This window comes from Melospiza melodia, chromosome 5 (genome assembly GCF_035770615.1).
Source record: "Melospiza melodia melodia isolate bMelMel2 chromosome 5, bMelMel2.pri, whole genome shotgun sequence".
In the NCBI taxonomy this organism is placed as follows: Eukaryota; Metazoa; Chordata; class Aves; order Passeriformes; family Passerellidae; genus Melospiza; species Melospiza melodia.
The window spans coordinates 21,223,970-21,239,669 of NC_086198.1; the positions used below are offsets into that span (position 1 = coordinate 21,223,970).

Below are 15,700 nucleotides of genomic sequence, written 5' to 3' on the forward strand. Positions count from 1 at the left end.
TGCCGGGGCCGGGCCGTGACCGCGTCCCGCCCCCGGCGGGGCGGTGGCAGCGGCGGCGGCGGTACGTGAGCGGAGCGGGGCGGCGCGGCGCGGCGGCGGTGCCGGCGCGGAGCCGCGGGGAGCCCCGAGCCCGTCGCGACGGCGGCGACGCGCAGCGCGGCCGCGCCCATGGCGAGCGGCGGCGGCGGCAGGTAGGGTCGGGCGGGGCGGGGGCCCGCTCCCCCGGCCATGGCTCAGACGGAGCCCCCGAAGGCGGTGCGGCTGTGGCGCGACGCCGCCCTGCGCGCACGGAAGCTGCAGGGCGGCCCCGGCGAGCCCGAGCCCGAGCCCGAGCCGGACGCGGGGCCGCCGGGGGGGCCGCCGCCGCCCCCCGATGCCGCCGCTCCTCGCCTCCCGTCCCTGGCGGCGGCGGCGCTGGGGGAGCTGGAGGCGCTGAACCTGTGCGGGCGGGGGCTGGAGGAGCTGCCCGAGGAGGTGGGTGCCGCCCTGAGCGGGCTGCGGGTGCTCAGCCTGCGGCGCAACCGGCTGGCCCGCCTGCCCGCCGCCGCCCTGCGCCACCTGGACCGCCTGGCCGAGCTCGACCTCAGCCACAACCGGCTGCGGGGCCTGGGGGACGGCGGGGCGCTGGCGGGGCTGCGGGGCCTGCGTAAGCTCAGCCTCAGCCACAACGAACTGGGCGCCGAGGGCCCGGGGCTGCCCCCCCGCCTCGCCGAGCTGGGCTGCCTCGAGGAGCTCGACCTCAGCTTCAACCGCCTGCGCCGCCTGCCCGAGGGCCTGGGCCGCCTGCGGCACCTCCGCACCCTCGACGTCGACCACAACCTGCTGCCCTCCTTCCCTGCCCCGCTGCTGGAGCTGGCCGCCCTGGAGGAGCTCGACTGTTCCGGCAACCGCCACCTCGGGGCCCTGCCCGAGGGCATCGCTGCTCTCCGCCGCCTCAAGATCCTCTGGCTCAGCGGCACCGGGCTGGCGTCCCTTCCCGAGGGTCTCTGCCAGCTGAGCGCCCTCGAGAGCCTCATGCTGGACGGCAACCGGCTGCAGGCGCTGCCCGCTGGCTTCGGCAGACTACAGCGGCTCAAGATGCTGAACCTTTCATCCAACCTGCTGGAGGAGTTCCCCTCTGCCATCTTGGCACTGCCCAGTCTGGAGGAGCTGTACCTGAGCCGCAACCAGCTCACCGTGCTGCCCCCTCACCTCTGTCAGCTCCACCAGCTCCGCACTCTCTGGCTGGACAACAACCGCATCCGCTACCTGCCTGACTCCATCGTGCTCCTCCACAGCTTAGAGGAGTTGGTCCTGCAAGGCAACCAGATCGCCATCCTGCCTGAGGGCTTCGGGCAGCTTTCCCGTGTCACCCTGTGGAAGATCAAAGACAACCCCCTCATCCAGCCCCCCTATGAGGTGTGCATGAAAGGCATCCCCTACATCGCAGCTTACCAGCAGGAACTGGCCCACTCCCAGCCTGCCCTCAAACCCCGCCTCAAACTAGTCCTCATGGGCCTAAAGGATGCAGGAAAGACCCTGCTGAGACGATGCCTCATGGAGGAAAATGAGAAGAGAGAGGACATGGGAAGCCTGGAGGCAGGGAACACCCAGCACAGAGGGTTTCCTGGGCAACAGCAGGACGTTGGGAGGGTGGCAGTTGGGTGTTGCCCCTTTCCAGAGCCTCAAGACAATTCCTCAACTCGGGTACCTGTCACGCAACAGGTGGAACGTCTCCCTGTTGAGCGGCAGGACATCCCTTCTCGTGTGCCCTCTCACCGAGCAAAAAGGGACAAAACATCCCCTGCACCGTCACTGCCACCCAATGTGCCCCGAGTACCACTGGGACTAGGACTATCAGGAGGCAGTAAGGGCATCGAGGTGATGGACTGGACAGCAGATGCAGAGAGGGGCCTGACGTTCATTGTGTATGAGCTGGCGGGGGACCCGAGCTATGATGTGATCCAGTCTTTCTTCCTCTCCCCTGGAGCCTTGTATGTGCTGGTGGTGAATTTGAGTGCCTACGTCCCTCAGCACTTCTACCGCTCTGTGGGCTATTTCTTACACTGGCTCAGCTCCAAGGTGCCCCATGCCGTAGTGTGCATGGTGGGAACCCATGCCGACCTCTGTGCGGAGCGGGAGTTGGAAGAGAAATGCCTGGACATCCATCACCAGATCGCTCAGCAGGAGAAGAGGGATGCTGAGGGACTCCAGAGCTTAGTCCAGCAGGTGGATGAGGCTCTGGGACAGGACTTTGACCTGCGCTGCTCCAGCCCGCATGCTGCCTTTTACGGGGTCTCTGACAAGAACTTGCGGCGGAAGAAAGCCCAGTTTCAGTATCTGCTCAACCACCGCCCACAGATCCTGTCTCCAGTGCTGCCTTTCAGCTGCCAGGACCGTTGCCAGGTGCGTCGCCTGCGGGACAAGCTCCTCTCGGTGGCCGAGCACCGGGATATCTTCCCGAACCTGCACCGGGTGTTGCCCAAGTCCTGGCAAGTTCTGGAGGAGCTGCACTTCCAGCCTCAAGCTCAGCAGCTGTGGCTTAGCTGGTGGGACTCTGCCCGGCTGGGCTTGCAGGCGGGCCTGACGGAGGATCGGCTGCAGAGCGCCCTGTCCTACCTGCACGAGAGCGGAAAGCTGCTCTACTTTGAGGAGCACCTCACCTTGCGGGAGTACGTGTTCCACAACCTGCCGCGGCTCATAGACATCCTCAACGTCTTCTGCCAGCGGGATGCCACCGTGCTGCTCCAGAAACTGCTCAGCGACACCCAGATTGACGAACTGAGGACCACTCAGCTCCATCATTACGTGGAGGGCTTCTTGCTGCACGGCCTCCTTCCTGCCCACGTTATCCGTCTCCTTCTTAAGCCCCACATCCAGAGTCGGGAGGATCTGCAGCTCATTCTGGAGCTGCTGGAGAAGATGGGGCTATGTTACTGTGTCAACAAACCCAAATGCAAGCCCTTAAATGGGGCGGCTGCTTGGTACAAGTTTCCCTGCTACGTGAAAAACGAGGTGCCCCATGCGGAGGCATGGATCCACGGCACCAATCTGAGCGGACAGTCCTTCGTGGTTGAGCAGCTGCAGATTGAATATAGCTTTCCATTCATTTTCCCACCCGGCTTGTTTGCACGCTACAGTGTCCAGATTAACAGCCACGTGGTTCAGCGGTCAGACGGCAAATACCAGATTTATGCCTACCGGGGAAAGGTGCCTGTGGTGGTGAGCTACCGGCCTGCCAGGGGAGCTCTGCAGCCAGACACTCTGTCTATCGCTAGTCATGCGTCCCTACCAAATATCTGGACAGCTTGGCAAGCTATTACGCCTTTAGTGGAAGAACTGAATGTCCTGCTCCAGGAATGGCCGGGCCTGTACTACACTGTGCATGTCCTCTGTTCAAAGTGCCTTAAAAGAGGGTCACCCAACCCACACACTTTTCCAGGTAAGGCACAGCCCAGCTTGCCTTTCATCTCTTTTGGAGCTTTGCCCCTACTAGAAAGGTGTCTTGTGAGGTCAGCCATAGCTCTGTTTTTTTTTTTCTTTTTTTCTTTTTTCTTCTCTGCTCTAACTCCTTTCCCTGGTGGTTTGAGTCATGAGAGAAAATATTAGGGTAGCTCCAAGGAGACAGGCTTAAAATAACCTTATTCTGAGAGGAGGGGGGTGTTACATCCCCCTTTGTCTGCGCCTTTTCTCTCTGCTTTTTGGGTTTTGGCCCTGAGGGTTGGCAGTGCCATTGTTGAGAAGTCTCTGAACTGTCCTTGTTTTGATTTCTTTGAATGGGATTGTGCTGTTGAGGTTTTTTCCCCTAGTTCCTTTTACCCTGCAGCTCCCACTTCCTTGGAGCTATTTGTAAACATGAACAGAGATGCCTAAAACATTGCAGGTATCTCCCGTCCCCCCCTTCAACCCTTCACCCCCAAAACCTGGCCTTTGCTGCAGTCTATCTGAATGCAGGAAAGCTCCTCCTGGCAGACAATGGGTGTGTTGGTCTCCATAGCCCTGTGTAAAGAGAGCTTTCTCTGAGCTTCCTTTGAGCCCTGTCTCTAGTAGGAAGCATTTCTCACTGAAGAGAGAAGGATACTCTATCTTCTTTGTTTAAGTGTCTCACCTAGAAGTGATTCCCAAACTGCCTTTTGGAGCTGTTCTCAAGCACGTTTTATTTTCCTTCCTCTCTCTCCCTTCCTCAAATGAAAAAAGCATAACCCCTCTCCTCTGGAACGTGACAGGTTGTGGTGCTTTTTAAAGCTGTCACCTCTAAAGTTGTGATTTTTATCGGTGATGTTTTCCAGCAGCATCTGTTTTACTTTGTGTGTGCAGGTACTGACTAGTGTCCTCCCTGCTCTGCTTGGGTTTGCTCTGCGGCTTGCAGGGTGCCATGGGAAAGGTGCTTTGATGTGTAAATCTGCATGAAATCAAAATGCAGTCTGGACTGTGAGCAATGCTCCAGAAATCTGCATTGTAACAACCATGTTAGAGGTGTGTTGGCACATTATTAAGAGGTAGCCTGAAATTGTGCAGGGAACTGTAAGCATGATTTGACTTAGAGCAAGCAGTGGTGCTAAATTTGTTCATAAGCAAATGTGATTAATAAGGTGTGGGTTTTCTGGGGTTGTTTTGGGGTTTGGTTTCTTGTTTTTTGGTTTTTTTTTTTTTTTTTTTTTTTTTTTTTTTTTATTTCCTCTGGACATTTAGAATAAGAAGGTGCAGTTTGCTCCTCAGCCTGACTCCTGGCTCCATCAGCTGTATCTCCCTCCAACTGCTCACTTATGTAAGAGCCAGTGGACTGGGGGGTGAGCCCATGCTGTGAGACCTGCTGAGTGATATCTTGCTGCTGACATGGTGCATAGGGCAATGTGATCTGCTTTCCAAACAAAACACTCTGGAAACTGAAAAATCCAAACCTGCTGCAGAACCCCTGAAAAAAACCCCAACAACCCTCCCCAAAATTAGTCACGACAGCAGACACGTGAGTGTGCAGTGTGATGGGCAACTACTGAAGATTTAGCTTGTGAATTCCAGTCTCTAGTCACGCATCTCTTTCCTTTTTTTTTTTTTAACTGGTGAATGCTTTGTGGCTGTCCCTTTTCTCCCTGTGAGTAGATGATGCTTTAGAAGGGAAATTTGAAGAGGAGCCAGACTGTCTGCAGGCTGTTGCTGACCCCAGTGATGGTCAGAGCAGGTTCAGAAGCATGAGAGGGGCATTGAAGGGCCTTTTCCTTTGGACTTGGCTGTGCCATGTATGTTTCCTTAGAGGTGGGAAAGGATTTATCTCGCCTGGGAGCCAGGCCAGGTGCTGGGAAGGGAAGGCCCAGGTAAGCAGTGTGCTGAGCATGGCGGGGAGCTGGGGCTTGTGTGCCAGGTCTCCAAACGACACCTGGGTGATGCTGCCTGTGGAAAGGGGCTTGCAGCATTTTTGAGGTGCTCCAGCAGGGAATTCAGGCCTTGCTATCAGGGGCACAGAATAGCATCCCAGGTGTGACCCTGCTTTGGGGCAGGGAATGACTTTTAAACTTGGATACCCTGTGACTCTAGCTGGGAGAACAGCAGACGGACATGTTTAAAAGGCAAGGCTGATCTGTGGAAATGCTGAAGAGTGATTAAATCAATTTATTGAGAAGCCTGCTTGTTGTCATGGATGATGCTTGAATCTAGCCCAGGTTTGATCTGGACTATATGAAAAATGTGAGCTGTGATTTGACTTGGGAGGCCTGGATGTCTGCATTTAATCTAAAATATTCCTTGCTGTGTATCTGCTCTATGAATAAAAGACTGTTTAGGAGCCCCTAAATGGCAATCGTGAACTCAAGACTTTTTTTCCCTCCCGATTTTGTTGATCAGGAGGCGTGCATGTTTAAGCCATTCTGCCAAGCTTGCTGTCGTGCAAGTGAATCATGGTTGGTGTCATTTTTGACAAGGTGTAGGAAAGAGAGGAGTCTAATGTTAGGAAAATATGTAGTGAGGGAGATGTCTGTGTTTCTTTCCAAGCTCTTTTAGTGGAAATCACTGACAATTACAATGTTCCTAATACTTAAATAGGTCTGTGGGCTTTTTAGGACTGCACTGAAGAAGTGCTTTGCAGCCAGTTGACCTTAATAAGGGAAATATTTCTGTGTAGACACTGCCAAATTTGTGCTCAAAAATGGAAGTGCAGTCTGGCTCTCTGTGTGGTTGTGCAATCTGTGTTGTCATTCATGAAACTTATGGTGCATTCTTTGGTCATCCAAAATTTTTATTAGAGTCCCTTTCAGAAAGGGAGTCCACAACTTGAGGATTAATCTTTGGTTTTCCTCTCCTTCCCTTTCCTCTCCGTCCTGCACACTATAGCTTCCATTGATAATACATACACAAATCTCCAGAAATAGGGCTACTGTGTATAGAAATGGTAAATAAAAATTAAGGTTCTGGATTCAGCTTTCTGAGGGTTTATTGCAAAGAGTGAATGAAAATGAAATAAAAATGCCTTGTTGGAGTCCTTTTAAGGAAGTTTTTGTGTTTGAAACAGTTTTGTAGCTGGACAAAATAGTAACTGAATTGGCATCTGAGTTGGAATTTTAGTATGCTTTGAGGCTGCAGTCATCCACTTGGCTGATAACAGCTCAATGTGTTAAATTGGTTTTTTTCTTTTACATTTGCGTGGTATATAAATGAAAGTGTCCCTACCAGGCTAAGAAAGTCATATCTCTTTGAGTAACCAACAGGAATGGTTCACTTCTCCAAGACATTGTGGAATGCTCTCATTTGTATGTGATGTTCTTTTAGCCCCTGGACTGAAGAGCTTTTAGGTTATTCATGTCTTGTAAGCTATTAAATGACTTGGGATGGGGGGGTGGAGGTGATTTGCCATCTGTCTGATAGTAGACACGTGTGCTTTGTTTGGACAAATGTGACTGGATTTTCCGAGCTTGCATTCATATGCACCTGCTGACTGCCCTGCTGCTGTTTCCCCTTGCCCTGTGCTAGGCTGGGTCTGGGGCACCACGGGCTCTTCCAGACTGCCTTTTTTTGTACAAGGTGTCCTGATGTCCTGTGCATGATTCTTCTGGTGTTTGGGCTGGGAGGGGTTGTTTGACTGCTGGTTTTCCTTTATTCCTGCCTTGTGAAGGGGCTGTATGAGTGTAGACATAAGAGGGGTCTGTGTCCATTGCAGAAGATGGGCAAGTAAGATAAGGTGATGTGGGTTTTCACAGAGTAAAAACATGACAACAAATAGAAAGCCATGGGCAAAAATACTGTGTGAGCCTAGCAGCCCCTGTCCAAAAGGATGCTTCAGAGCTATTGGAGAGCTTTGAAAGGCTCTGGAGGATTAGCAAGAGGTCTTTTGTGGAGGGAAAGTGCACATCTGCCACCTGCCTTGCTATCCCCTTCTTGAGGTATCAGAGCAGGGAGGAGATCATATGCCTCTTACTCTGCCTGTCTCCCACATTGAGGGTGAGCAGAAGCAGGGACTATAGTGCCAGTCACCTTAAGGGGTACAGATGGAGGTATCATAGTGTAGTTCCCCTGTGAGTCTCAGTCATGGCTAGAGCAGGGCTAACTAGGCCACCATATACACGATTCAAAGTGAACATGCTCACCAGCCCTGAGTTGGAGTCAAAAGGTATCATGACCTCCCTTGGTGGCTGGGATGGAGTCAGGAGACAGAGAGGTGGAGGATCCTGTGGTGTGTCATGCTATGGAGTCACCCCATGCAAGGTGAGGCGAGAGCAGGTGAGACTGGTTTTGTCAGAAGGGCTCCGAAGTTGCCTCAAAATCTGAGCTGCTGCTCGGTGAAAGGCTCATGTCAGGTATCTAATTCCACTTTGTAGTCATGCTTTAAGTAGCTGGGGTTCTTTTCATAGAAAATTGCAATAGAGCAACACCTGCTTGTTAGAGAGCCTGATGCTAACATTAGACAGCCTTCTATTTTCCCCATTTGCAGGTGGAGCCTTTTTTGCTTGACTTTCAAAGTAGATGCTATGGCTGTTTTGGGGCTGTTGTCACATATCCTGCAGGCTGTGGCTTCAGCAGTGTACTAATTGGAGACAGAGGGACAGGACTTCAGCACCATGTGATCTTTGGGTGTGGATGATCTGGGTGGCAGGATGAAGCTGAACAGGGCCCTGTGGTTCAAGGGAAGAGCACAGATTGGTTGCTGGACTTGAGGAAGCTACTGTCATTCCGTGGCTCTAGCATGGATAATTAAGTTTACTGACTAGAGCTGATTTCTGTGCTGCTGAAGTGACAGCCTTGACTGCTGTGACCTGCTGTAGGTAACTGTAGGAACACAGTAGCAGCCTTTGTGCCCTCACTGATTTTTAGAGATTTCCTTCATATTAACCTATGTGTTGCAAGGTCCGTATTTGAAGTCCTCTTGTTTGGTGGCTGAGGCATCCTCTAATTTAAACAACATGTTGAAAGGGACAACAAATGTTTCTGTGGTCTTGAAGGAAGCTGAGAAATTGCCAGAGGACAAATGTGATGTGCAGAGTGGATGGCTGCCATGGGACTGTCCCTGGTGGGATATGGATGTGGAATCAGTCTTTGGAGAGAACTGAAGTAGTCAGTGCAGACCTGAGCTTGTGCCTGACAGTCTGGCTTGGGATGATGCAGGAACAGGAGGGAATGTGGATGCCACAAGAAAGGCTGAGGTTTTTGAATTGCCTTCTTACAGCTGTCCTGCAGTGTCTGGTTACTCATATTGTGTGTTTTTGGGGGCTCTTTTTTTTTAAGCTCTTAATATAGAACTTGCTAAAATTACTTGAAATTAGAATGGCAACACGCACACTTAACACTGCTTGAAGAAATCCTCTTTCTTTATTGAAGGAGTCGTCTTCCTTACTCAAGAAGTTCCTATGCATTTCTGATAAAAGAAAGCTTTCCTGTTATGTCAGCTCTGGTACAGGGAAGCTCTTCTGGTTTGTCCCTTAACAACTTGTCTTGCCCTGGCCTGTTCCCCGTGGGGGTCATCTCTGGGCATTGAGCCTCTGGACTTTGATCTGCCACCACTGAAGCAGGGAGATGCTAGATTTGGTTGAGTGGCTCTTTTTGGTTTGGTTAGTGAAGCAAAGCAGAGTTCTTGGCCTTCAGTGCATTACTTTTTTTTTAGTTTGTGTTTTTGGTTTGTGTTTTTTATTACGGTTGCTGAAATTTGTCTCTGCAGGAAATGACCTCTAAAAGAGCTGCTGGGTACCAAATCATTCTTTGTTTCATTGCGTGAGATCTATTTAAAAGCTGCTGACTGTGAGGGTGAGATAAGCTTTTGTTGAGGTTTTCCCCTCTCTGGAGTCAGTTGATTACATGAGTTGATTACTGATTTGTGTGCTGCTTCAGCATGCTGTGGACACAGGTGTCATGAAACATGCTTTGCATTGTCTTGTGTGCTCACACATCTGGTGATATGATACCTGCTTCTACAAGCACTGAAGTGGAAAAGTTTTCCCATGTAAGTTTAATTGAGGTTTGGCACGTGAATGATCCACATGCAGGTGTATTACAGGAGAGATCCTTGTGCATCTCAGTAGAGGATGGTGGGGAATCACCAACAGTGCTGAATTGTTGGCATTTGGGGATGTGAACATGTTCCTTGACATTGGGACGGAGATGTAAAAAACAGTGTCAGTTTAAAAACAACATAAAAGTGCATCTGGTAGGTAATTCTCCTGTATGCTGTGGTGTCCATTGCTTTTGCAGTATTAAGCAAGGAACTGTGATAGCCTACCATGCTCTCCAGTTAGTAATTTGCTAGTAATAGTGCAGGCTACTTGTTTGACTCTTGAAAATAATTTTCTAGGGAAGAAGGGGGAAAGTGTATATAGTGAAAAGTCCTATGTGGGGTTTTAGTTCTTGGAAGTCATCAGTGTACAATTTTTTTTCTACCTTGCCCCCATTGTGAATAGAGGAATAGCCTCTGTAGATACGTAAAGAAAATTGTGTTCTGGGGGTTGAGTACAAGATCATCAGTTGGGGCCTTTTACCTCCCTCTCCTTAGTGGTGATACCTGTGCTTGTCACCCACGTGTGGACCACTGTCAGAGTAAGCAGGCTGGTGCCAAATAAGATCAGCTCTTCTCAGGTGCTTTGGAGCTTGTGGGATACCTATTTCAGGGAGCTCCTTGTAGGGACAAGGAGTGGGAAGGGACTGCCTAGAGTATAGTGTGAATTATAACCACCAAATTCCTCTGCTGCAAACAAAATGTGTCAGTGCTTTTGACTAGCTAAGAAAGTAATGCACTTGGGTTACAGGAGTCTCAGCCTGCCTCCATGGTGTGTTATATGGTGGTCTTGCCTACATCAGGAGAGCTGATGGGATTCTGGTGACCACAGCATGAAGGACCTGTCTTATACAGAGGATGAGGAGGCTGTGGTGTTTTTGGAAGCTGTTGCATGGATGAAGTTTACAGTCTTGGATATCAAGGTCACCTGTGTGAATGTGGCCTTTGTTCCAGCTAGACCAGGTGGGAGAGTTTTGTCCTCTGGCAATTTCTGTCAGGGGAACCCGATGTAAGAACTGAGATGGGGGGATGCGAGACCTGTGAAAATAAAATGGCTGGTGGCTTTGTTAGAAATTTAATTTGGGATGTTCAAATGGACTCAACATCCCCACCTTGGAGGGCTTATGGTTCTTCCTCAAGAGGATGCTGGAGGCTGAAGACATATAGCACTTGTGGTATTTTGCTGGCTAAAGCTTGGTGGTAACACTGGTCAGGTTGCCAACATGGTCAGTGGTACTGTGATTTCAGACTTACCAGGTTCTGTGGTTAGGGGTGACTTGTCTGTGGCCAGTGGATGGAGGCTGTGCTCAGACTGAGCTGTGACTGCTGGAGTGCTTGCCTGCTGGAGCTGGTTGTGGTTTAAAGCAAGACCTTAATTTCAGCTTTGTTTTTTTGTTTTCCCAGTGGTCATTTTCAAGAGCTCTGAGCTTTACCCAAAGGTGTACCAAGTGCACTCCTTACTGGTTTTAGCTGTGGATTCCTGGGGGAGGAGTGTGAAAATGGCCTAGGACTTAACCACTTCACAAGGTAGCATTAATTTTGAATTGGCAGTTGAGCATGGCAAGCTCTGCCTGAGCCAAACCACAGCTTGGAGATGAGCAAGGTGCTTCAGTTGGGAAGGCCATTAAACTGAGCACTTTGTGAAGATCACACTACACTGAACTCTCAGGGCAAGTAACCTTCAGCACAAAATAAAGTTCAGTCTCAAATCCTGTTCAGACCTGCCTTGTATTGCCAAGTGCTGACTCAGATTTGGTGCTTGAGCACTCCAGGAAGCAGCTGTAGTGTTGTTGATCTAGGATACATTGAATTGTGCTGATAAGATGATGGGAGACTTCTGCTGGGCTTTTACTGGCAGGATTATTTCGCAGGCTTTTCCAAGTGCATTTCTGCAAGACTCTTTATGAAAGCAATACCAGGATATCTCTTTATCCAGTTTGAGGATGATATTTGCCAAGAGTCTAGTTTAGAGAAGCATTTTTATTTGTATTATCTGAGGGAACCTACACTGTTTTGGGAAAGCTCCTTCCTTCTCCGTTTATGGTACCCATCACTTTCTGTAGAGTTTTCAGTCTCTTCCTGTTACAGTGTGCCAGGAACAAAACAACGGTACAACAGTGGTAGGACAGGGATTTATGTGCCTCTTGCCCACAAATGACTGGTGATAAAATTAATATTGTAGGCTTTTGTCCTAACAGAATACAAGATTATGGCACACTTCACTCAAGACTGGTTTCTTGAATGATGTGTACATAGTAACCTTCCAGTCTATGTGCTGAATTCCCCTTGGATCATGTTCTTTATATTTTTCAGGTGTTTTTCTCTACAGCAATACCTAGTGAGCAATGGTATCTGATAAGGAACAGATCCTGTCTTACAGCAGGGTAGGGTTGTTTATGAACTTCCTGAAAAATTAATTTGCTGTGGTTTCCACAGCATCAAAATCTGCAGGGTTTGATTTGAGACAGAGGTGCTTGACCTAATTTGCTTCTAGCAAATGCATCTAGCAGTTTCTATCCCATGAAACTATGCAATGGAAAAATATTGAAGGTGTACAGTGATTTGGCCTTGCTTGACTTTGAGAGATGTGTGCTGTGCATTTGGTTCTTCTGTATCAGTGCACGGTTGGCAGCAGAGGACTGCTAGAAGGGCTGATTTGTCCCTAGGCTATCCCTAAGTGTTCTCACATTTAGGAAGACCCTCTCACTTGCTGCATGGGCAACAAACAGAGGGAGAGCTTCTTGCAGCAGAAGAAAAAGGCATCTTTATCATGCTGTTTCTGAAAACTTATGATGGACACAGCAGAACTGCAAAATTGTCCTTCAGTACACAGACCATGAGTCTGCATGGTGCAGCAGCTCCCTGCTGCATCTTTAGCTGTTGTTGTGGAACTCTGTCACTGGCTATTTAGTACCTCTCTCCACTCCCTGTGGCCTCTTTGCTAAAAGCAGCAGTCAGGTAAGGATGGCAAGCAGTTTTTCTCTGAACAGATAGTGTTAGAAAGGAAGAACTTAGCCGTGTGCAGAGCTGAAATGCACAGGCTGTACAGTGTGGAGGATGGAGAGGCAGGCACCTCTCTCTCTGAGGCTGCCTGACTTCAGTCTTGTACCCTAAATATTCCTGTTGCCCATGTCAAAATAGTTGCGTTTTCATCTCTCATGAAAATTCTCAGATAAATTGAGATCAATAAAGAATGAAGTACTAAAAGATGGGGTAATGGCTGATGATAAAGATCCATTCTGAGAAGCAGTCATCTCATATTGATGTTCCTGACGCTTGAATTTTTATCATTCCACCCTCTCTCTATATTTATATCATGTCTAACTCACCAGTCTGTACACATATTCTCTTTTACTACATTATGGGGAAAACAGCATGATTGTCTGTCAAATTGCTGATCTTTGCATTTTACAGGATTACACCCTCAGTGTAAAATAGTATGCAGCTGTATTTATTGTGATGTGTAATGGGGAATGGTTCAAGTTGTTTATGCAGAATTTTTTTTCCCCAAAAAGAGCTGAACAGCTGGGACCTTGTCTACATGGGACTAGAGGCAACTACTTAGTTGTCCCCTTACTTTTGGAATTCTTCATCTGTGAAGCTGAGTGACTCACAGGAGCAATGACCTTCCTTAGTAGGGGGATTTAGTCATGATGGGACACACAGGAGCTGGAGCAAAGTGACAGTAGGGTGGCAGCCAGGCTGCTCTGCACACCTTTGAGAGAATGCATCTTACAAATTGCAGACACACCCGGGAGTAGCCACAGGGCATGGGAAATTGCAAATCCAGACAAACTGGTGTCTGACTCAGTAACAGCTGTGTGGTGACAAACTCTCACTAATGATAGAGAGCTTTTTCTGGGTCTAAAATGTTTTTATAAAGTGTGCTGTAGGTTGAGAGAACAGCTGCTGGCTTGGCCTCCACTGCCTTAATGTGGGCTTTGAGCCAGCCAGCCTCTGTCCCACTGTTGAACTTCTTGGGTCACTCTGTTTTGCACCTCTGTATTGCTGAGCAGCCCAACTAGAAACAAGCAGTGAGAGCTGGAATAATCAGTTCTGGCTCAGAGTATTCCCTGGGTAGTCCTTTGGATGGATTGGTTTTCTTGGGGAAGCCTCATCTGGACTGTATCTTCAGGAATCCAGCATGCCGTGTGTTCAGAGAGAAAGAAGCAGGTGGACCTCTCCATATTTCCAGGATATTCCAGGCAGGGGAAGATGGACAGACTTATCCTTTTTGTATGTCTGTGCTACCGCAGTGAAGAGAAGAGATGGAGGATTTTGTTTCCTCTCCTGGTCTGTGTGGTGCTTCTTACACCCTTGCTGTGTGTGGCTGTATTTTTGCAGTGGGTTTCCATGGCAAGCTTTTGGTAGCAGGAGTGGGGCCCTACAGAGTTTGCTCCTGTGAGAAGCTGCTGGACGCTTCCCATCTCTCTGACCGCCGGTGCCAGATGGCTCCGAGACAGACTCACCACTGGCCAAGCCCAAGCCCATCAGCAGTGGTGGTAGTGCCTTTGGGGTAACAGATAAGAGGGGGAGAAAAACCAAAAGCCCTTGCAGCAGCAGTTGCAGCTGGAGCAGGTAGATGCCTGAAGGAGGCTGTGATCCTGTGAGAAGCCTGTGCTGGAGCAGACTTGAGACAGGACCCGTGGACCCATGGAGAGAGGAGCCCACACCAGAGTAGTTTTGCTGGCAGGACTTATGACCCCATGGGGGACCCCAGTCCATGAAGAACTGCAGTCTGTGGGAGGGGGCCCCACACTGGAGCAGAGGAAAAGTGTGAGGAGTCCTTCCCTTAGGAGGAAGGAGCAGCAGAGTCAATCTGTGATGAACTGACTGCAGACCCCATTCCTGACCCTCTGTGCCACTGTGGAGGGAGGAGGTAGACAAAATTAGGAGGAAAAAGTCAGGAGTGAAGTTGAGGCCAGGAAGAAGTACTGGATAGGGTAGAGGTGTTTTAAGATTTGGGTTTATTTCTCATTGTCCTTCTCTGATTTGATTGGTAAAAAAATTAAAGTATTTTTCAAAGTCAAGTCTGTTTTGCCCATGACAGCAACTGGTGAGTGATCTCTCCCTGCTCTTACCTCAATGAGCCTTTCATTGTATTTTGTCTCCCCTGTCCCATTGAGGAAGGGAGTGATAAGAGTGACTTTGGTGGGCATGTGGCATCCAGCCAGGGTTAACCCACCACAATTTTATAGGCAGAACTGCTGGATGGGGTTGAATGTACTGAAGCAGAGGGTGCTTGGTGGCAGGTTTCCAAACCAGGGAGTCAGCAGCAAGCACCAGGCCTACTTACACTCGTTGCATAATCAAATGAGTTTTCAGCTCCCTGTGCATTTCTCTAAATCTTCCTTGTGAGCAGCCTCTTTCTTTGTCCGAGAGATTTTCATGCTCTTATTTCAGACAGTGATGCATGCGCTAGATTTGGAAAAGTCTCATATCCATATGACTCTGGTATATCAAAGTGGCTAAATTTAGAAAATCTAACAGAAAAGAGCTTCCCCTTCCTGTGATCTGACATTATGTTTCTTGGTCGCTGTTATTTTTACTACGGAGCAGCTTAAATCTATTTTTTGGGCACTAAGTGATGGCTACAGTGTGAAAGAAGAAATTTGTTTCTGTGAAGTGAGGCAGCCTCAGGGTTCTGAGGGCAGCCTGCTCATGCTGAGCATGTGCCAGTGCTGTGTTGGGGCCCCCTTCCAGCCCTGCTCAGCTCTCTTGAGCTCTGACTGCTCAGTACAGGGTCTCTGGGGCTTGGAGCTTTGATGGCTCTAAACTTCTTCAACATCTTGTAGATGTAGTGAGTGGCAGTGGTGATGGATTTTAACACACACACACATACACACCCCCCACCCCAGTACTTCACTCATCCTCCAAATTCAAGGAGGACAGTATAGGAAAGATGTTTGACTGGCAGCAAAGTAGAAGACGCAACGGGACTTTACATGGGAGCTAGTCATGCCTCTGGTTTCACAGGTCTCTTTAATACACGGATCTTTCACTGTACACTGTTAGGACTGAGCCATCCCTGCCTGGAAAATGCACTGGTGGAATCATGCCCTGCTGAGCACCTTTGGTGTCAGGAATATCTAATTCAAGCTGCCAACTTTTGGCATATTCCCATGCATATTGCCAACTTTTACTCATTTTGGTTTGACATTTTTATTTGTTTGGGTTGTTTGGTGTTTTTAAAGCCATCTCTTTTGTTAAAACTTTCTCTGTGGAGGTTCAAGCTCATATTTTATTATAGCT

General features: G+C 49.3%; 1 protein-coding gene across 3 annotated transcripts in view; it reads left to right on the forward strand.

The window, feature by feature from the left end:
* Window positions 1-228: 228 nt before the first annotated feature.
* Window positions 229-15,700, forward strand: part of MFHAS1 (multifunctional ROCO family signaling regulator 1) — a 34,613-nt gene continuing 19,141 nt past the window's right edge. For all 3 annotated transcript variants that reach the window (XR_010027763.1, XR_010027762.1, XM_063156568.1), the window contains exon 1: window positions 229-3,421. Coding sequence is in view for 1 of the 3 variants with exons in the window: in XM_063156568.1 (XP_063012638.1) it covers window positions 229-3,421 (3,193 nt within the window). In the remaining 2 variants the exon portion in view is untranslated. The remainder of the gene's footprint in view (window positions 3,422-15,700) is intronic.